Source organism: Microcaecilia unicolor, chromosome 6, assembly GCF_901765095.1.
Source record: "Microcaecilia unicolor chromosome 6, aMicUni1.1, whole genome shotgun sequence".
NCBI lineage: Eukaryota > Metazoa > Chordata > Amphibia > Gymnophiona > Siphonopidae > Microcaecilia > Microcaecilia unicolor.
The window spans coordinates 206,138,023-206,159,698 of record NC_044036.1 but is presented as its reverse complement, the minus strand read 5'-3'; the positions used below and the strand labels follow the sequence as shown (position 1 = coordinate 206,159,698).

Here is a 21,676-nt window from a genome sequence, read left to right as displayed (position 1 = left end):
AAAAGCCGATCTCCGTGTAGATTCCCACCTAGCCTTAGTAAGAGGGGGAATGACTAACCTGTTATCTGTTAGGGATCTGAGAGTTCGCATAGCGGTGTAGGGGATTGTTAAATTCGACAAGTAGCTAGGGTTTAATGTGTGAAAGGCTTTGTGTGTCAGGACAAGAGCCTTAAACTTTATTCTTGTTTCGACCGGGAGCCAGTGCAGATGATGCAATAAAGGTGTTGCTCGATCATCCCTCCGGGCCCTACAGATCATACGTGCTGCTGTATTTTGAATTCTTTGTAATCGCTTTAAGTTTGCTTGAGTAATCCCAGCATATACAATGTTACAGTAGTCTAAACGTGAAGTAATATATGCCGATGTCAGCGTTTTGAGAGAGTCCTTACTTATTGAATTTCTGACTGACCGAAGCCGTCTCAGATGAAAGAAAGATTTTTTCACTACATCGGATACTTGTTCCTCAAAGGTCAATGCGGAATCAATAATGACCCCGAGATATCTAAAAGACTTAACTGTTGGAATATTCTGACCAAATAGCACAGGTACCACAGAGGGATATGTGCCTTGCCCTACTATCCAAGATGTAGTAGTCTTATCCGGGTTCAGTACCAGCTGATGTGTTGTCAACCAGTCTGCTACTTTATCCAAGCATATTTGAATGGGTGTAAGATCTATGTTCGATGGTCTAACATAATGGATAAGCAAAAAATCATCTGCATATGAGTAAAAACTTATACCCATTGTTTGAATGAGGAGCGCCAGGGGACTGATGAATAGGTTGAACAGTAGTGGAGATAAGACCGAGCCCTGAGGAACTCCACATGATAAGTTGTAGGATCTAGAACAGGATTGCTGCTGAACTACTTTAAATGAACGATTCGTTAGGAAGGATATAAACCATTTCATAGTTGTCCCTGAAATACCAATCTCACTCAATCTATCAATGAGTAAGTTGTGATTGATTAGGTCGAAGGCCGCAGACAAATCTAATGAAACTACCAGGGCAATATAACCGAGTTCTAATTTTGCATGGATTTCACTTAACAGTGAAGTCAGAATAGTCTCTGTACTGTGACCTTTCCTGAAACCCGATTGTCTGGGATGTAACAAATTTTTTGAATCTACATAAGTTTGCAACTGTCTAAATACTACTGTCTCTATAACTTTGGATAGAAAAGGAAGATTAGAGACTGGTCTATAGTTAGAAGGTAATAAGGGATCCAATGAGGCTTTCTTTAGACTAGGTTTTACTAGCGCTTCTTTCAAAATAGTGGGAACTATCCCATCAGAAAGGCTCAACATGACAATTGAGTACATAAACTGCTGGACTTCTAGCGAGTGTTTTTTCAACCATGCAGAAGGTATAGGATCCAACGAACTATAAGTAGGAGATAAACCTGCAACCAAGGTATATAATGATTCGGCAGACGGAATTTCAAAATCCTTCCAAGGTACCAATAGTTGTGAACTTGGGGAGTTGTCAGAATGACCGAGCCTTGGTACCCTTGGGAAGAGGGCTCTTAGTTTCTCGATTTTAGAGCTAAAGAACTTTGCTAGAGTTTCAGAGTCAATAGTAGGCGATTCTCTCTTTTCGTTAGTTATTGTTGTCAAACGTTTCATAATTTGAAACAGTTTTTTCTGCGAACTGGCTGCTTCTTTTATCTCTTTTGAGAAGTACATAGTTTTAGCATCCTTTAATTTAGAGCACAGAGAGCATACCAGAAGCTTGAGGAGGGACTGAAGTCTTTGGTTCAGACTTCATTAACTGAAGTCTTTGGTTCAAACTGCAACTTTTTCTAAAATAATTCTTACATGTGGGAAGGGAGCATAAAAATGTCGTAAAACCGAGGAATTCAATAAGTGGCTTAAAGTGTGTTGTAAAGAAGAAGGCTTTAGATACATAGGAGGATAGGGTAGTATGAGGCAAAATAACAGGCTGTACTGTAATGATGGGCTACATCTTTCTATGACAGGAAAAAGGATCCTTGGGGACAAATTCAGACAGTATGTTTTTAGACATTTAAACTAGAGTGTGGGGGTGACAAAAGGAAACAAGGGAATTCAGAAAGTCACCCTCAGAAAAAACATGATGGCAGAGGGAAGGGTCATATAAATGCAGAAAACCATCCTAACTCACTTTGCATATGTAAAGCAATGAGCACAAATTCTCGTAGTCTAAGTAAGGTTTGCACTATCCTTCCTCTACCCCCATTAGTCACTTGCAGCTTTCTGAATTATGCTTTCAGGTGTTTCCATGCCCTTCCCCCTTTGCTCTCAGCTAAATTCTGAATCACTATCAGGCTTATTTTCGAAAGAGAAGGGCGCCCATCTTTCGACACAAATCGGGAGATGGGCATCCTTCTCCCAAGGTCGCCCAAATTGGCATAATCAAAAGCCAATTTTGGGCGTCCTCAACTGCTTTCCATTGCGGGGACGACCAAAGTTCGCGGGGGCGTGTTGGAGGCATAGCGAAGGTGGGACTGGGGCGTTCTTAACACATGGGCGTCCTCTGCCGATAATGGAAAAAAGAAGGGCGTCCCTGATGAACACTTGACCGACTTGATCCTTTTTACTTATGACCAAGCCACAAAAATGTTCTCTAAATGACCAGATGACCACTGGAGGGAATTGGGGATGACCTCCCCTTACTCCCCCAGTGGTCACTAACCCCCTCCCACCCTAAAAAAATTAAATATTTTCCCCAACCTCTTTGCCAGCCTCAAATATCATACCCAGCTCCATGACAGCAATATGCAGGTCCCTAGAACAGTTTTAGTGGGTACTGCAGTGCACTTCAGGCAGGTGGACCCAGGTCCATCCCTCCTACCTGTTATACTTGTGGTGGTAAAATGTGAGCCCTCCAAAACCCACCACAAACCCACCACAATCCCACTGTACCCACATCTAGGTGCTCCCTTCATCCCTAAGGGCTACGGTAATGGTGTACAGTTGTGAGGAGTGAGTTTTGGGGGGCTCAGCACACAAGGTAAGGGAGCTATGCACCTGGGAGCTTTTTCTGAAGTCCACTGCAGTGCCCCCTAGGGTGCCCGGTTGGTGTCCTGGCATGTCAGGGGGACCAGTGTCGTACGAATGCTGACTCCTCCCACAACCAAATGGCTTGGATTTGGTCATTTCTGAGATGGGCATCCTCAGTTTCCATTATGGCCGAAAATCGGGGATGACCATCTCTAGGGACGACCATCTCTAAGGTCGACCTAAATGTTGAGATTTGGGCATCCTCGACCGTATTGGCCGCCCATCTTGTTTCGATAATACGGGTTTTCCAGCCCCTTCATGGGGACGTCCTATGAGGACGTCCTCAGGAAAACTTGGGTGCCCCGTTCGATTATGCCCCGCCACTTCTGAACTTGTTCTAGCACATACTATCCATGGATATGGGGATATGGAGGGAGGGAGGGAGTGAACTGGAGTGGGCACAACTAGGGTTACCATACTTCCTCTTTTAAGAGCATATGCCCTCCTTTTGGACTTCTTCAGATATGGCCTCTAGTTTTTTTTAATTTTTAGGAAAATATCCTCTTTTTCTTTTATGTGCCTATGACCAACACACCAACCCACATGGACACATGCGGTCCTAAAGCGAGAGTACATAAGTACATAAGCACCGCCATACTGGGAAAAGACCAAGGGTCCATCAAGCCCAGCATCCTGTCTCTGACAGCGGCCAATCCAGGTGTCAAGAACCCGGCAACCCCCCCCCAAAAAAAAAAAAAAAAAAAAATTAATAATGTTCAATGGACTTTTCCCTCAGGAATCTGTCCAACCCCCTTTAAATTCCTTAAGGCCAGCTGCTGTCACTACATTCTCCGGCAACGAGTTCCAGAGTCTAACTACACGCTGAGTAAAGAAAAACTTTCTCCTATTTGTTTTAAATTTACCATATTCTAGCTTCATCTTGTGTCCCCTGGTTTTATTGTTGTTTGAAAGTGTAAACAAATGCTTCACATCTGTCCACTCTAATCCGCTCATTATGTTGTAGACTTCTATCATATCACCCCTCAGCCACCTCTTCTCCAAGCTGAAGAGCTCTAACCTTCTCAGCCTTTCCTCATAAGGAAGTCGTTCCAGTCCCTTTATCATTTTCGTCGCCCTTCTCTGCACCTTCTCTAATTCCTTTATATCGTTTTTGAGATGCGTTGACCAGAATTGGACACAATAATCAAGGTGCGGTCGCACCATGGAATGATACAATGGCATTATAACATCCTCGTGTTTGTTTTCCATCCCTTTCCTAATAATACTCAACATTCTGTGCGCTTTCTTAGCTGCCGCAGCACACTGAGCAGAAGTTTTTAACGTCTTATCAACGATGACTCCCAGATCCCTTTCTAGGTCCGTGACTCCTAATGCGGAACCCTGCATGACATAGCTGTAATTCAGGTTCCTCTTACCCACATGCATCATTTTGCACTTGTCAACATTGAACTTCATCTGCCACTTGGACACCCAATCCCCCAGTCTTGCGAGGTCCTCCTGTAATCTTTCACACTCCTCCTGTGATTGACGACCCTGAATAACTTTGTGTCATCTGCAAATTTAATTACCTCACTAGTTACTCCCATCCCATGTTAAAAAGCAGCGCTCCCAGCACAGACCCCTGCGGGACCCCACTAACTACCCTTCTCCACTGAGAAGTCCTGAGTTTAATTACACACTAGGAGAAGAAAATTTTCTCCAATTTGTATTCAATTTACTAATTTGTAGCTTCATCGCATGCCCCCTAGTCCTAGTATTTTTGGAAAGAGTAAACAAATGATTTATGTCTACCCGTTCCACTCCACTCACTATTTTATGATTTATTTATATCTCCCCTCAGCTGTCTCTTCTCCAAGCTGAAGAGGCCTAGACACTTCAGCCTTTCCTCATAGGGAAGTTGTCCCATTCGCTGTATCATTTTCATTGCCCTTCTCGGTACCTGTTCTAATTCCACTATATCTTTTTTGAGATGCGGCGACCAGAATTGAATACAATATTCGAGGTGCGGTTGCACCATGGACTGATACAAAGGCATTATAACGTCCTCACTTTTGATTTTAATCCCTTTCCTAATAATACCTAAGATTCTATTTTCTTTCTTAGCCCTCGCTACACACTGAGCAGAGCATTTTAACGTATCATCAACAACGACGCCGAGATCCCTTTCTTGGTTGGTGACCCTTAATGTGGAACCTTGCATTATGTAGCTACAGTTCGGGTTCCTCTTTCCCACATGCATCACTTTGAACTTGCTCACATTAAAAGTAATCTACAATTTAGATGCCCAGTCTCGTATGGTCCTCTTGTAATTTTTCACAATTCTCTCGCGATTTAACAACTTTAAATAACTTTGTGTCATCTGCAAATTTAATTACCTCACTAGTTACTCCCATCTGTAGATCATTTATTTATATGTTAAAAAGCAGCGGTCCCAGCACAGACCCCTGCGGGACCCCACTAACTACCCTTCTCCACTGAGAATACTGACCATTCAACCCTACTCTTTGCTTTCTATCTTTCAACCAGTTCTTAATCCATAGTAATACCCTACCTCCGATCCCATGACTCTCCAGTTTCCTCAGGAGTCTTTCATGAGGCACTTTGTCAAACGCCTTTTCAAAATCCAGATACACAATATCCACCGGCTCCCCATTGTCCACATGTTTGTTCACCCCCTCAAAAAAATGCAGTAGATTGGTGAGGCAAGACTTCCCTTCACTAAATCCGTGCTGACATTGTCTCATCAGCCCATGTTTTTGTATGTGCTCTGTAATTTTATTCTTAATAGCAGCCTCTACCATTTTGCCCGGTACCAATGTCAGACTCACTGGTCTATAATTTTCCGGATATCCTCTGGAACCTTTTTTAAAAATCGGCGTAACATTGGCTACCCTCCAGTCTTCTGGTACCACACTCGATTTTAGGGATAGATTGCATATTACTAACAGTAGCTCTACAAGTTCACTTTTCAGTTCTATTAATACTCTGGGATGAATACCATCAGGTCCTGGTGATTTACTACTCTTCAGTTTGCAGAACTGACCCAATACATCCTCCAAGTTTACAGAGAATTCATTTAGTTTCTCCGACTCGCCTGCTTCAAATACGCTTTCCGGCACCAGTGTCCCTCCCAAATCCTCCTCGGTGAAGACCGAAGCAAAGAATTCATTTAATTTTTCCGCTACAGCTTGGTCTTCCCTGATTGCCCCTTTAACACCATTTTTGTCCCGCGGCCCAACCGATTCTTTAGCCGGCTTCCTGCTTTTAATCTATCTAAAAAAAATGTTACTTTTGTATTTTCGCTTCTAACACTAACTTTTTTCAAAGTCCTTTTTTGCCCTCCTTATCTCCGCTTTGCATTTGGCTTGGCATTCCTTATGTTTCATTGCTGATCTCCTCTCTGTTTCCCTGTTGGTTGAATCTTTCAAAGGAATTTTGTGCAGTACAATTTTAAGCATAGATCATGCAAAGACTTTCACATGTATCTCAGAAGCCAGCCAGATTTGTTGAGGGCTATCCACTCTTCTGACAAGTACGCATCGGCTCAAACTCAGTCAAACTCAAATCTAGAAGTTTTTGAAAAGTAGGTTATTTTTTACTGCTGTACTGTACATCAGTCACTGTTTGATGTGTGTTCATTAACTGAAGGCTATTTACATGTTTGCCATGATTAGATATTTCTTTAGCAAAGGTAGCAACCATTTTTTATTTTTGGTGTCCTCTATTTTGTCTCCTCAAATATGGCAACCCTAGGTACAACAGAGCAGAACGCAACACTCTGCTGCCTTCTTTAAATGTTCCCCTTTTCTATGCATACTTCCTGAAGGAGAGGAGCTGTAGCAGCAAGCAGAGCAGCTGTTTTCTGCTCCCTAAGGCCCTCATGATCAAAAGCAAACTCCGGCGCTAGAGGCTGTTAACGCCATACTAGCGCCAGAGTTTGCAGCCGACCCATGATCAGAGCCCTCGAGCGCCTGAAACAGTGCACTCGAGGGCTCTTAGCGCAAGTAGTATGCAAATGCATGCTAAACAGGGCTTGTAACGCAATTAGCTTGCAAATGCATGCTAATCAGTGCTTAACGCATTCATCCCCAATGATCAGCGGCCAGCGCGCCAAACATTGGGTCACTGGCCGCGGCAAAATCAATGCCAGCTCTGAGCTGGCGTTAGACTTTCGGGATCATTGGGGAGGAATGGTGAGCCCTGTCCGTCCAGCATGCAGTTGCATGCTGGCAGGCCCCCTTTCCCCCCCAAGGCAAACGCGAACGGGGGCTGGAGGTCCAGTGGACCTCCGGTCCCCCCCGACGATCTCCCCCCATGTTCACGGAGGGCTGGAGATCCGGAGGTCTCCAGCACCCCCGAACCCACAGAAATCCTTAAGTGGCCGCCTCCTCAAAAACGCTGTCCTACCCTCCCACTCAGCAACGGGGGGGGGGGGGGGGGGGGGCTGGAGGATCGGTAGGTCTCCAGCCCCCCAAACCCCCAGAAATCGTTGATTGGCCGCCTCTCCCACACTGTGATTTATCGACGGGGAGGGGGGGGGCTGGAGGTCCGGTGGACCTCCAGCCCACCCCAACTCCTCCCCCCAGCATTGTCCTTAGATTCCCTGGTGGTCCGTGGTGTGGTGTGGTGTCGTGACATCCCCCTCCCGGCCCCCCTACCTTTCGTTGGAGGAGGGACGCAGCATGCCTGCCTCCCTCCTCTTCCAGTCGACGCCGCTTCAAAATGGCGGCACCCAGCCCCGCCCATTGCATCCTGGGATGCGCTGGGCGGGGCTACAGACCATGTAAGGGCGCCATTTTGGGCGTCGACTGACTGGAAGAGGAGGAAGGCAGGCAGGCTGCGTCCCTCCTCCAACAAAAGGTAGGGGGGCCGGGAGGGGGGTGTCACAACACCACACCACACCACGGACCACCAGGGAATCTAAGGACAATGCTAGGGGAGGAGGAGTTGGGGTGGGCTGGAGGTCCACCGGACCTCCAGCCCCCCCCCCCCCCCCCCGTCGATGGATCACAGTGTGGGAGAGGCGGCCAATCAATTATTTCTGGGGGTTTGGGGGGCTGGAGACCTATCGATCCTCCAGCCCCCCCCCCCGTCGCTGGGTGGGTGGGTAGGGCAGCGTTTTTCGGGAGGCGGCCACTTTAAGGATTTCAGTGGGTTCGGGGGGGTGGGGATGCTGGAGACCCACCGGACCTCCAGCTCCCCCCCCCCCCGTCGCTGGGCGGGAGGGTGAGAGACGGTTTGCGCGGCGGCGGCCTCGTTGTTCGGCATGCTGTTTGACAGGTTTGGGCGTTTGACAGCCCAGACCTGTCAAACAAGTGCGGGAGGATTGCTCGGCACAATTCTCCCGCACTTTAAACATGATAATCAAAGATAATAGCGCTGCTTAGATTTGCATGCATTATCTTCGATCATCGATGCAGAAAAGCCCTGCACTGTCCCGGTGCTATTTTTAGGGCGCTGCTTGGAACAGCGCAGGGCTTTTGATCATCTGAGGCTAAGATTCCAGGATGCTCCTGCCCAGAGTTCTTGGTATTTCACCAGAGACCATGCAATTTATGTAAATTCCCACAGTCTTCTGATTAAATCTGTAGCATTCCCAGATACTGTATGACTATGGACTCCCTGCTCTGCAGAGCTCTGAGCAGCTATTCCTTTGCCTGTAGGTGAGAAGCTGTGTCATGAAGGATGTCTGATAGCTACAACCATACAGTGGTCTACTGTGAATTGTCTCTGTGCATTTGCAGATAAAGCCTTTGTTCTTTCAGTTTGAACAGCTGGCCTACTTGTGGATGGAGAGACAGAAATCTGGTGGAAACTATAGTCGCCACAGAGCGCAGACAGAGAAGCATATCGTGTTGTGTGTCAGCTCCCTGAAGATCGACTTGCTTATGGACTTCTTAAATGAGTTCTATGCTCACCCCAGACTACAGGTATATTTACTGTCTTGTTGTATTTTACATCCCTAGGCTGACAATACAAAACTGAATTAAATCGTATTAGGTATGCAGTATAGCTGCTAGAGTATGTGAGTGACTATTTCAGGCTATTGTTGAATGAACTGAGCAAAAGCCTCCTTATCTTTTTGTTCAAGTTTCTGACCTGCATATCAATATGCCTGTTCTCAAATAAATGCAATTTCTCTTATTTGGGGAATGATGCCAATGGTATGATGCTGGTTGCATTGCACCCTTCAGTGGAGCATACAGACCACTATACATAAAACTTGGGGGAAGGGTGAGAATTGTATTTCCTTTATAGTAAATCTTACCTCTCAAACTGCTGTACCAAAAAAATTCTTATTATAATTCACTTGGAAATTGAAACTAACAGAACTATTGTGTTCCTCTTGGTTTGTTCTCAATTTTATTTTATCTCTGAGCACAAAAAATGATTAATGAATTTGAAAACTTCTTCTAGTTAGCTACTAGTGCTATTATAAGTCTTTGTAAATTGGTGCACCATTTTGCTAGTCCTTCAGAATTCACACTATAAGACCTATGTAATAAAGCTCAGAGTTAATATTTTTGGGCACAATGTGGTAAAATGTATTTGTGCACATAAAAACAAGACCTAACATGCTATGCAGTGCATTTTACCTGCTAAAAGTTGCCCTCAAAAGCCTAATGGTTAGAGCAGTGGGCTGAGAACCTGGGGAGCTGGGTTTAATTCCCACTGCAGCAACATGTGACCGTGGGCAATTCACTTAACCCTCCACTGCCCCAGGTAGAAAAAAAAGTGTCTACATATATATAAAAAAGTAAACTGCTTTAATTGTACCACAGAAAGGTAGTATATCAAATTCACACCCCTTCACCTTCAATAGCCTGACCTTGATAACTGACATGGACAGAAACATAAATGATAACATCTTCCTTGTCAACAGAACAAAGAACAAACCTTTGCTTAAAACCGATAAAGCATGCAAACAGCAAAGGTGAAAAAAAAGTCCCAAATTATAGGGTGTGCTGCAGAATTTTGTTGGTATCAAAGACTCAAGCACAACAGCTCTATTCCAGCTCGTGTTGAATCTTTGATACCAACAAAATTCTGCACCACACCCTTTGATTTGGACGTCCATTTTTGGTGCAGTTGTTTTTTTGCATTGCACGACTATAACCATTGTGTATTTGTTGGTACTGACTTCTGAACATCCACCCTCTGCCTACTGGTTTGAAGTGAAGGGATTTCTTAACAGAAAGACTTTTTCTACTAACCCAGTCCCTTCACTCACATTATGATTGTGCTGAGACACCCTTTTCCATCCCATAAGAATGAACCTCAGCTCTATCTGATGCTACCCTTACTCTCCATAAAAATAATGAAACCACTTGACACCACCCATCCCACCAGAAATGGCATCTATTACACTAGCGATGCCTCCTTCTTTCCCAGTAAGTGAAAATACAGAGCTCTTTTGTTGGCATCACAGCCAAACAGATTTAAAATTTAAGCTTCCAATCTATAGTAGAGGGCACTAGGTATCATCATTCTGAGTTGGGTGGTGGTGCTGACAGGAGAACTCTACATGTCCTCTCTCTAGAGAAGAAAAAGCACCTCTGGAATGGTAAGTGCCCATTCTAAAGGGATAGGTAGTGGGTCTTCGATAGCCCATGGCTTTGCTAGTGATGGAGGAATAGCTGACATGATATTCATATGAGGATGTTGAGTAAATTCCCTTGTTACCAGTTCTTTCACTTTGGATAATTTAATACTGGAAGATTTTATGGCAGCAGGTCTGGTAAAAAAAAAAAAAAAAGCTAACACCTAGTCCAAAGTAGGTACTAACTCTTATTGGAACGATAGAGAGGTATTTTTGAACGGCCAAGTCAGAATTGAGTCATCTTGCTCTTAACATCCAAAAGGCATTATTCATCTCACAGCCATTTTTGAACAAGAAGAACATCAGGAATTCCTGTTTGAAAATACATGATAAATACATTCTTGCATAGAAAATGAACAGCCTTTTTCCAAAATGAAATGTCTAAAATATGAACACACACACAAAAAAAACAGGCACAAAAACATATGTCTGGCATCATTTATACAAAAATGACCACTCAGACATCCCTGCAGAAGAGGGACAGCCTAGTAGTCAGTGCAGTGACTTTAAACCATGGGACCCAGGTTCAAGTCCGAACCTTAATTAATATATATGTTATTATGAACCCTCCAGGAACAGATAAAAACCTACTAAGCCTAATGGTACACCACTTCAATAGCCATCATACTTGCAGGTGTCTTACAAGTTCAGATACAATAGGTATTTCTATATTTCTATGTGCCAAGAGGGCTCACATATTTGTACAGAAATAAAAGAGTTACATCTGGGTCCCGTTGTTCAAAGTCCTCTGCACTGACCACTAGGCTACTCCTTACACTTGCTTGCTGCTCTATTAGAAATGGTCATAATACCTGAAGCTGTCATAGAGCCTGGTTTCCACTGTTACTTTCACTTCATGCGGGAGTGGGATGGTGTCAGTAACCACTGGGAGATTGAGGGATCATGCCTTCATCCCTTCAGTGATCAGCTGCACTATCAGGGCACCTTTTTGTACCCTGGATATGATTGAAACAGATCTAGATAAAACATCCTTCATTTTTGCCTGGAACCTGTCTTCCCATTCCACTATCCTAATTTTGGGCCCTCCCTAGTCCCGCCTAAAACATGCCTCCAACATGCTTCTTGCTATTTGGATAAACTGCAGTGTAAGACGTCCAAATTCTGCCTTTCAAAAATCACGATTTGTATGTTTTCAGCTGATGGACGCTTTTTGGCCATTTTGAGATGTCCATCTGCTTTAAAAATTAGCGCCATGGTAAATAGTGGGTTGAAGTCAGCATACTATCATCTTTACCATGTGTCTCATATGCATTTAAGTTCTAATTTTAGTGTACACGTTAATATGTTGGGGATTATCTTTTAGCATCTGGCTTTAAAGTGCATTCTAAAGTTTACTATCATCAGTATCTTAATGTATGGATGCAGAAAGGAAACATTTGAAGCGCGTAGAAAAGCTATTGTTTTAAATAAATTTGACTATAATCAGGGCTTTTTTGAGGGGGGTACTTGGAAGTACTGAGTACCAGCACCTTTTCCGTTGTCTGCTCAAATTGACCCATGGTTCCCAAGAGCTCAGGCTCTACACGATAATTCTGCCTTGTCATAGATTCTGTGACTGGTTGCAGTGGGCCTGGCTATTGTGCGGTGGGTCCCTCACTGATCACCCCACCCCTGAAGGGTGGCCTGGCATTTGAGTACCGGCACCTTTTTCGCTAGAATAAACGCACTGACTATAATAAAATTATGAGTGAGACAAAGGGAATTGGGAGAGCTAGCAGGTGAGAAAAAAGATGAAAACTTATAGGTAGATGAAAAGAAGTGGATGGAGGGCTGTGTCACGTCTGTGGTCGTGACCCTTCTCAGGCTTACCTTATTTCTGGCGGTCGGCTTCTAAGCTGGCTGCTATCTGTCCTTTCTAAGTTAGCTCTGTCTCTGGCTCTATGTGCTGGCTGCTTCCAGCATAGCTCTGATTGCTCCTCTGTGCTGCACCTGTGTATGTTGAGCCTCTCTATGCTTCAGTACGCTTTCTGCCTGTATTTCTCAGCTACTGGAGCTCCAGCCATAGCCTTCTCCCTGCCTGTATTTCTAGCTGTTGGAGCTTCAGCCATAGTCCTGTTCTCTTTGCCTGTATTTCTCAGCTACTGGAGCTCCAGCCATAGCCCTGCTCCCTGCCTGCATTTCTAGCTACTGGAGCTTCAGCCCTAGTCCTGTTCTCTACCTGTGTTTCTCAGCTACTGGAGCTCCAGCCATAGCCCTGCTCCCTGCCTGTATTTCTAGCTACTGGAGCTACAGCCATAGTCCTGTCCTCTGCCTGTATTTCTCAGCTACTGGAGCTCCAGCCATAGCCATGCTCCCTGCCTGTATTTCTAGCTACTGGAGCTTCAGCCATAGTCCTGTCCTCTGCCTGTATTTCTCAGCTACTGGAGCTCCAGCCATAGCCCTGCACCCCTGTCTGCCTTGCTTTTGTCTGGGGGCACTTCTGAATCCTGATTCCTGGTGTTCCTGCCTGCTAGTTCCAGTATCAGTTTTCCTCCAAGTCCTGCCGGCTGCCTGCACCCGGGGGCTCAACCCCCGGGGAACGGCGGCTATGTGTAGGTGAAGCCTAGGTCTAGTCCCGTGTGTTCCTGTTCAGTGTGTTCCAGTTCAGTGCGTACCAGTCTGGTGTGTTCTAGTTCAGTACTCCAGTCCCGGGTTCCAGTCCTGTTTTGCCTTGTCGCTGGTTTGGAGGTGATTTTGCTACCACTGCCGCTCCATGGCAGGGGTCCAAGGGCTCACAACCCAGTGCTTCTGGGAGAAGCCTGACAGAATGCAAAGGCTATGAGCTCGGCAAAATCATCCTTCCAGCAGGGCTTCCTGCCCATGACTTTATCCTCTGTGGGTAATCCGGGTCTCAGCCTGGGTGCCGCTCCTGGTTTGGATTTTGATCTTGACCCAGTTTCTGATCTTAATAGTTTTATAATGCTTCGTGATTACCGGGAACAACTTATCTTTGATCCAGCCTTAAAGAATACCCCTGAAGCTGCAGCGGAGAGAGAGCGTGTCTGGGGGCTTGGGTTCTCTGTAAACTCAGTCTCTGCTATTGATCCTGCTACCATGCTCTTCGCGTACCGCTACAGACTTCTCTTGGATCCAGCCCTGCGGGATACTCTTGAAACTGACACTGAAAGAAGGCGTTGTGAAACTCCCAAGCTCAGGGCTTATCAGCAGTTTGTGTGGAGCAGTCTGAGTTCCAGTTCCAACCAAGATATGGAATCCAAGCCGAGTTCCAGTTCCAGCCAAGATGCTGAATCCATGCCGAGTTGCAGTGTCAGCCAAGATGCTGAATCCATGCCGAGTTGCAGTGCCACCAAGATGCTGAGTCCGGATCGAGTTGCAGCAGTGCCGGCCAAGATGCTGAGTCTGGATCGAGTTGCAGTGCCAGCCAAGATGCTGAGTCTGGATCGAGTTCCATGTTCCGGCCAAGCTGCTGAGTGTACTCCAAGTTTCCGTTTCAGCCAAGATACTGAACCAAGTTCCAACTCCAGTCAAGAGGCTGAGTCCAGTCAGAGTTCCGGTGCCAGCCCATGTGCGGAGCCTACTTCGAGTTCCAGCCAATACTCCGATTCAAGTCCGGACTCCAGTCCTGTTTCCAGTCCAAATTCCAGTCCTGATACCGGTCCGAGTTCCAGTCCTGATTCAAGTCCTGATGACAATCCAAGTTCTACTCCGGGTTCCAGTCCGGCCTCCAGTCCTGTTTCCAGTCCGAATTCCAGGCCTGATTCAAGTCCGGCCTCCAGTCCTGTTTCCAGTCCGAATTCCAGCCCTGATTCAAGTCCTGATTCTAGTCCTGGTGCCGGTCCAAGTTCCACCCCGGGTTCCAGTCCAAGTTCCAGTCCGGAGTTCAGTCCGGATTCCAGTCCTGAGTCCAGTCCGGGTCCCAGCCCCAGTTCGGTTCCTGAGTCCACTCTGGGTCTTAGTCCAGCTACCTATGGTCATGTGTGGAAACTCCTCCGCAGGTTTCATCATTGTTACCCATGGAAACCTGAACGCTCCCGTAGGGACACGGGAGCCTTGAGGGGGAGGTACTGTCACGTCTGTGGTCGTGACCCCTCTCAGGCTTACCTTATTCTGGCGTCGGCTTCTAAGCTGGCTTCTGCCTGTCCTTTCTAAGTTAGCTCTGTCTCTGTGTGCTGGCTGCTTCCAGCATGGCTCTGATTGCTCCTCTGTGCTGCACCTGTGTATGTTGAGCCTCTCTATGCTTCAGTACGGTTTTTGCCTGTATTTCTCAGCTACTGGAGCTCCAGCCATAGCCCTGCTCCCTGCCTGTATTTCTAGCTACTGGAGCTTCAGCCATAGTCCTGTCCTCTGCCTGTATTTCTCAGCTACTGGAGCTCCAGCCATAGCCCTGCTCCCTGCCTGCATTTCTAGCTACTGGAGCTTCAGCCCTAGTCCTGTTCTCTGTCTGTATTTCTCAGCTACTGGAGCTCCAGCCATAGCCCTGCTCCCTGCCTGTATTTCTAGCTACTGGAGCTTCAGCCCTAGTCCTGTTCTCTGCCTGTATTTCTCAGCTACTGGAGCTCCAGCCATAGCCCTGCTCCCTGCCTGTATTTCTAGCTACTGGAGCTTCAGCCCTAGTCCTGTTCTCTGCCTGTATTTCTCAGCTACTGGAGCGCCAGCCATAGCTCTGCTCCCTGCCTGTATTTCTAGCTACTGGAGCTTCAGCCATAGTCCTGTCCTCTGCCTGTATTTCTCAGCTACTGGAGCTCCAGCCATAGCCCTGCACCCCTGTCTGCCTTGCTTTTGTCTAGGTGCCTGGCGGCACTTCTGAATCCTGATTCCTGGTGTTCCTGCCTGCTAGTTCCAGTACCAGTTTTCCTTCAAGTCCTGCCGGCTGCCTGCACCCGGGGGCTCAACCCCCAGGGAACGGCGGCTATGTGTAGGTGAAGCCTAGGTCCAGTCCCGTGTGTTCCTGTCCAGTGTGTTCCAGTTCAGTGCGTACCAGTCCGGTGCATTCTAGTCCAGTGTGTTCCAGTTCAGTACTCCAGTCCGGGGTTCCAGTCCTGTTTTGCCTTGTCTCTGGTTTGGAGGTGATTTTGCCTGCCACTGCTGCTCCACGGCAGGGGTCCAAGGGCTCACAACCCAGTGCCTCCGGGAGAAGCCTGACAGGCTGGAATGTGAGAAAGAGAGTGAAATTTGAGTGAATAGAGGCAAAAACAGAAAGAAAGAAAAGAGCTAAAACTGGAAGATCAGTGAGTCAGGACAGATGTTGTAAGGGAATGGAACAAGACAGAAAGAGAGAGGAGAAAGGACCGCAGCCACTAGAAAGAGAGCAGAAGATGGACAGGAAAGCAGAAACTTGGACCATCATGACTGAAAAATATACAGAAGGAGGTAATTCTATAACTTGACACTTCGAATTAGGGAATACAATGAGCATGACAAGCGCCAATTCCATAGCGGTGCTTAGGTGTTCCGAAGACATTATGGAATACTAGTGGTGGTGTAAGTGGGCTTGCTATGCGTGCTATGTGATGCACACAACTGATATAAGTTACATGCACTACTTGGCACCATTCTCATATTCCGTAGCACTTTTCACTACTTTTTGGAATGGCATGTAGTGCATTTTGGTGCATATCTGCCAAGTAGAGTGGCACTTACAAATGTAGGGCATCCATAACTGCACACGTCTATTTCTGCTTTTGAAAAATGTAAGCTTAGATCCTAATAACCCTGGTAATTGTCATCCAATATCATTTCTTAGTTTTCTTGCTAAAATCCTTGAGAAAGTTGTATTATTCCATATTCAGGAGTTTTTACATACTGTACATAGAGAGGCCAGTACTTAAGGAGTTGCACTGGTTACCCATCCAGTGGAGAATCAGGTTTAAAATTGTGTTGCTGCTTTTTAAGGCTTTAAGCAATGGTGTGCCAGTTTCTGTGGCTAGTTCTTTGAAGTTCTATCAGCCTGCTCATTCACTGCGTTCTTCAGACAAACATTTGCTTGATATTCCTTCCTTTCATCATATTAGGCTGAGTACCGTTTGACTGGCTTTTTTATATTGAGGGTGCAAGGCATTGGAATTTGTTTGCCCACACAACAAAGGTAGAAAAAAGTGTTTTATTTTGAATTTATTAAGTAGAATATGTTAGCTAATATGTTTCTAATTTGTGATCCCTTGTTCTGTATTTGGTGAGCCTGTCTGTATTTTGCGTGTGAATGAGGTGTGGTATTCTGTTTGTATGTAGTTTTTGTGTAGCGATCTGTAGTAGTCTCACTTGTAGCAGATATACAGGTATATACAGGGAGTCTGGTGTAATATTTGTAGTGTTGCCTATTCATAGATAGGGTTCTTTCTGTTTGGCTGGTAGGAATTTGTTTTACTGTTATAAGGCAGGTTTTCTATATTATGTTGAGCTAGGAGTTTTGCTCATAATAGAGAGATGTATGTTGCAATTGCTCAGATGACATGAGAACAGTGGTGTGCTGGAGCAGGCTCTCACAGGCTCGCAAGAGCCGGTTGTTAAGTTTTTAAGAATTTTGGGAGCCGGTTGTTAAAGTAGGGCCCTCCATGGCTACTTTAACAACTGGCTTCCAAAATGTGGGCTTGGGCCCCCTGCTGAATTATCTTTTACTTTGCTGGTGGGGATGCTGAGCCCTGCCAGCCAAGTAAATAGACTACTGCTGCTCCCCACTCCTTGTTTCCAGCTCTGGGCAGCAGGCTGGGACTTCTCGAGCATGTGAGAGAAGTTACAGCATGCTGCTCAGAGCAAGATGTTGGGAGTGGTGGCAGTCCATTTATTGGTTGCCAGCAAAGGTATGCCTAGCGTGCCCGCACGAAGGGAGGAAGGAGAGAGAGGCAAGTGTTGCTCCCCCACCCCACCCCACCCCCGGCCACCCCTGGCCCTTCCTACTGCAGAGCTGGCTACGTCCGGAGAAAGAGCCTGTTGTTAAAAATTTACCAGCACACCCCTGCATGAGAATCAGAATTTTTTTCTCTGGCAACTTCCATGGAGAAATGTTTTAGCTCTGATCTGCACCTGTTGTTGAGAAGAGGTATGATTTATGGATGCAGAGCATGTTTACACTTATCTCATAAGAACTGCTACACTGTATCAAACCAAAGGTCTGTGAAGGTCATTTATGTGAGCATGATCTGTCCAGTGTGCCCTGATTGAAAAATGGTTGAGAACCAGTGCTCTGTATCAATCTGTTTTATGACCATACTTTTAATGTGGAGTATTCAACTTGCCCCATCTTAAAAAACAAAACAAAACATAATGGAACTAGAAAAGATGCTGTATAGAGAAGAGCAATTAAAATTATACTGTTAAAGAAATAGAATAGTTTTCCTTTGAAAAAAGGCTAAAATGGTTAGGGCTGTTCAGCTTGGAGAAGATGCAAGAGGAGATACCATAGAAGTCTATAAAATAAAGTGAGATAGAATGGATAAACAAAGAATAGTTCTTTACACTTTCAAATAGTACAAAGATGAAGGTGCATACTATTAAATTAACAATTAACCGTTAATACAAATCAAAGAATGTATTTGTTCACCCAACGTATAATTAAGCTGTGGAATTTGTTGTGGAAAGATATGGTCACAACATAGTCTGTACGAAGTATTTAATCATCATGGCTCAATACCAATTTTCTAAGTGAAGGTATATACATGAAGGGCAATTCTATAAAGGGCATTCAGTTATTTAGGGGTGCACCTAAATGATATGGTCAAAAAGTATACATGTATTCTATAAAGGACACATGGGGTTGGGGGGATGTGCTATATAGAATAGGTGCATATGCTGTAAAAAAAAAGTTCTCATTTGTTGTTGGGCTTCCTGATCATGTTGTGTACCCCTAGGGCCCTGGCATCTGTCCTAGAGCATGCTGGCATCATGCAGATGTCCTTCTGTCATAACCCTTAGCCCAGTCACTTCCTGTTATCTGTCCTCCTCCTCTTCCAGGGTTGCCTCTTCCTCCCCTAAAACAATTTTGATAACATTTATTTGTTTATATTTTACTCACACCTTTTTTAGTTGTAGGTCAAGGTGATTTACATTCAGGTACACTGGGTATTTTCCTGTCAGGCTTACAATCTAATTTTGTACCTGAGACAATGGAGGGTTAAGTGGCTTGCCCAAGATCACAAGGAGCAGCAGCAGGATTTGAACTGGTCAATGGAGGGTTAAGTGACTTGCCTAGAATTCTCAGTCTTCTGCACTAACCATTAGGCTAGTCCTCCACTCCACTAAATGCTTTATGGAACCTTGGGAGCCCCCTCCTAGCCCCTGCAAAAGCCTCCTCCTTCCCCTCCCTCTTCTTTTTCCCCCCAGCCCACCGCCATGAAGAACTCCCCTCCCCCTGGAACAGCCCTTGAATTCCCATGGTCTAGGTAGACCCCCCTGGGCTTATTGAAGCTACCTGATGGTCCAGCGGTGTTGATGGGAGCAGGAATGAAACCCCCTCACTCCTGCCCCATGTGGCTGCTTGAGGGAAATGGCTGCCATGGCCTCTTATGGCAGCCTTGTGGTACAACAGAAGTACCCCTAGCTACCTTGAGGTTGCAACCTACCTAGATGGGGTTGAGAATTGGGGGGGGGGGCATTTCAGAAGGGATTCTGTATGGCAGCAGGCTGGGGGAGGGGAAGGGAAGGGTTGGGGCTCCCAGGGCTCCACAAAACCTTTAAACATTTTTATACCACCTATAACTAGGTGGTGTACAAAACAAACATGCACATCATACTTAATACAGATGCATATACAAACAAAACAATCCACACTAAAATTCTATCTTCATAAAATTACAAAAACACAGATACAAACAGTTGCATTTTCAACAGCTTTCTAAATTGTGTCCTATTAGTACTTTGCCAAAGCTGACCAGACAATGCATTCCACAATAAGATTCCAGCAGGAGCAAAAGCTGAGTCTTGTGTATCTGCATAACGTAGCTACATAAGTACATCAGTCGAGAGCTGCGTAGCAGTCTCTGATCTCAGTGCATGCTTGGGTGGTAAATAGTCAAAATCTGCTTCAAATAAAATGGAGCAGCAGCAAACAAGATCTGATCTATAATTGTCAGTATGTTAAATTGAATTCTTTGCAACACAGGTAGCCAATGTATTTGCTTAAGCATAGGTGTTACATGGGGAAACTTTGCCACCCCCATTATTATTCTAACAGCTGCATTCTGAACCTTTCATTGCCTTGATACTCAAAGAAGACATACCAACATACAAGGCATTACAGTAGCCCAGATGTACCAAAACCATATACAACACAACGGAAATCATACCCAGAAAGCATAGGTTTCAGTCTATATAACATATACAAATGTTTAAAAGCCATTTGAAATACATTAGCAACCTGAGATTTCCTTGTCAACTTATTATCCAAAATTACCCCCAACAATTTGATCTCCTTCACATATCATCCAAACAAACAATTTCAGGCCAATCCACCATTTCTTCTCTATCCACTATTGTAATTGTCTTACTCGAGCTCTAGCTCCAGAGAATAGCACATCTATATTTAGCCCCAGATATACATACAGTGCTAGTGCCCGGACATGGCCTGACACTGAATGTCTAGGGCTATTTTTGCCCACAGCTGTCAGCGTTAAAAAAAAACACTGATTGCCGCAGGCTAAATATTTACCCCCAAAGTTTTTTGTCACATATAGATGTAGATATATTTGTGTCATTTTATATAGCATATAATAACCAGGAACAGTGAATGTTTCTAATTCCTTCAATGTATATTTTACACAGGATTATTATGTGGTGATTTTATGTCCCACTGAAATGGATGTACAGGTTCGAAGGGTGTTACAAATCCCATTGTGGTCCCAACGAGTGATCTATCTTCACGGCTCAGCACTTAAAGACCAGGATTTGCTGAGAGCTAAGTAGGTGCCTTTTAATTTGCCTGTTTCTTTTTTTTTATTTCTGAGTTTCTTCTTCCACTGCCTTACCATTCAGCACCCTAGCCAGATTTGCTGCCCAGCCTTGCAACAGTGATTCAAATTATCATTTTATGGAATAACTCATGCTAAATTTTGCTGCATATGAAGAACATAAGGTATGTTTATGTTATCTGCACAGAGAAGGTTGAAGGCAGAACTTCTTTGGCAGCCTGATTCCTAATGGTCATACTGCAAGATTATCTCTAGGGGTCATGGTGATCATTTTTGAACTCTGGGCCTTAAGAGCAGAAGCTAGTGGGGATCACGCCGGCAACTACTAGACACCTAGGTCCCTAGTAAGGCCAGCAGTGAGAATCAGGAGTTAGGGTAGTGTATGCCGGTAGGAGATTGGGGGAATTCTTTCTGGGGAAGAATGCATGGGGACTATTGGATGTGTTGGGGGAGGAGCAGTGGTGGCACCAGAAGCCAGAAGGGGTGATGTGGAGGAGGGGGGAATTGATGCCTAGAGGGATTATTGGGGGAAAGGCTCAACATTGCATTTATACATGCCTCAATGAAAGTGTAAGTGCCAGCATTTCAATATTTTAGCATCAATGTGGATTCACCTTGTAAGATGGGGAATCCATATTGATGTATTATGCACACCCAAACCACTCACTCACCCCACCTACAAAGTGCCTCCTGGGAGAAGTAAATGATCTGAGCATCACTGTTGCAAATAGCCTCATTTCTAAAATGTCTTCTACAGGTGTATGCCAATCTACACATGTAAAAACTGCTTTTCACATGTGAGTATGCTTCCAAAATGTTAAATTTTGCATCTAATATGCAGGAAGAGCAAAACTTTTCTACACTTCCTTAGAAGGGCCATAAACATATCACTTGTCAGTTTTCAAAGGGGCAAATTTAGATTTTTGAATCTTTGAAGTTGATTTCATAGCTTCTACTACTGTGCTCACCAATCTTTCTACAGCCACGACCCTAATTTGCACAGTTGCAGAAAGCATTTATACCAGATATTGGAAGGGATAAGTCCTCTTGCCCAAAGTTAGACATGGGAAATGTACTACATATGGGTGTGGTATAGGAGGGGTGAGGGGGGCATTTCTTCTCCCTCCCCAAAGAGCTTGCCATTTCTTTTTCTTGTGGCACCCCTCTCTCTCTTCTACTCCCCCCATGGGTTCTGGATTCCTCTCCCTCTTCTCTC

The 21,676-nt window shown here is 45.1% G+C and overlaps 1 protein-coding gene across 3 annotated transcripts in view; it reads left to right on the top strand.

Annotated features, from left to right (window-relative positions):
• KCNT2 (potassium sodium-activated channel subfamily T member 2) overlaps positions 1 to 21,676 on the top strand; it is a 1,050,204-nt gene that overhangs the window by 620,705 nt on the left and 407,823 nt on the right. For all 3 annotated transcript variants that reach the window (XM_030206382.1, XM_030206381.1, XM_030206379.1), the window contains exons 10-11: positions 8,766 to 8,930; positions 20,315 to 20,451. In XM_030206382.1, coding sequence (XP_030062242.1) covers positions 8,766 to 8,930; positions 20,315 to 20,451 — 302 coding nt within the window. The remainder of the gene's footprint in view (positions 1 to 8,765; positions 8,931 to 20,314; positions 20,452 to 21,676) is intronic.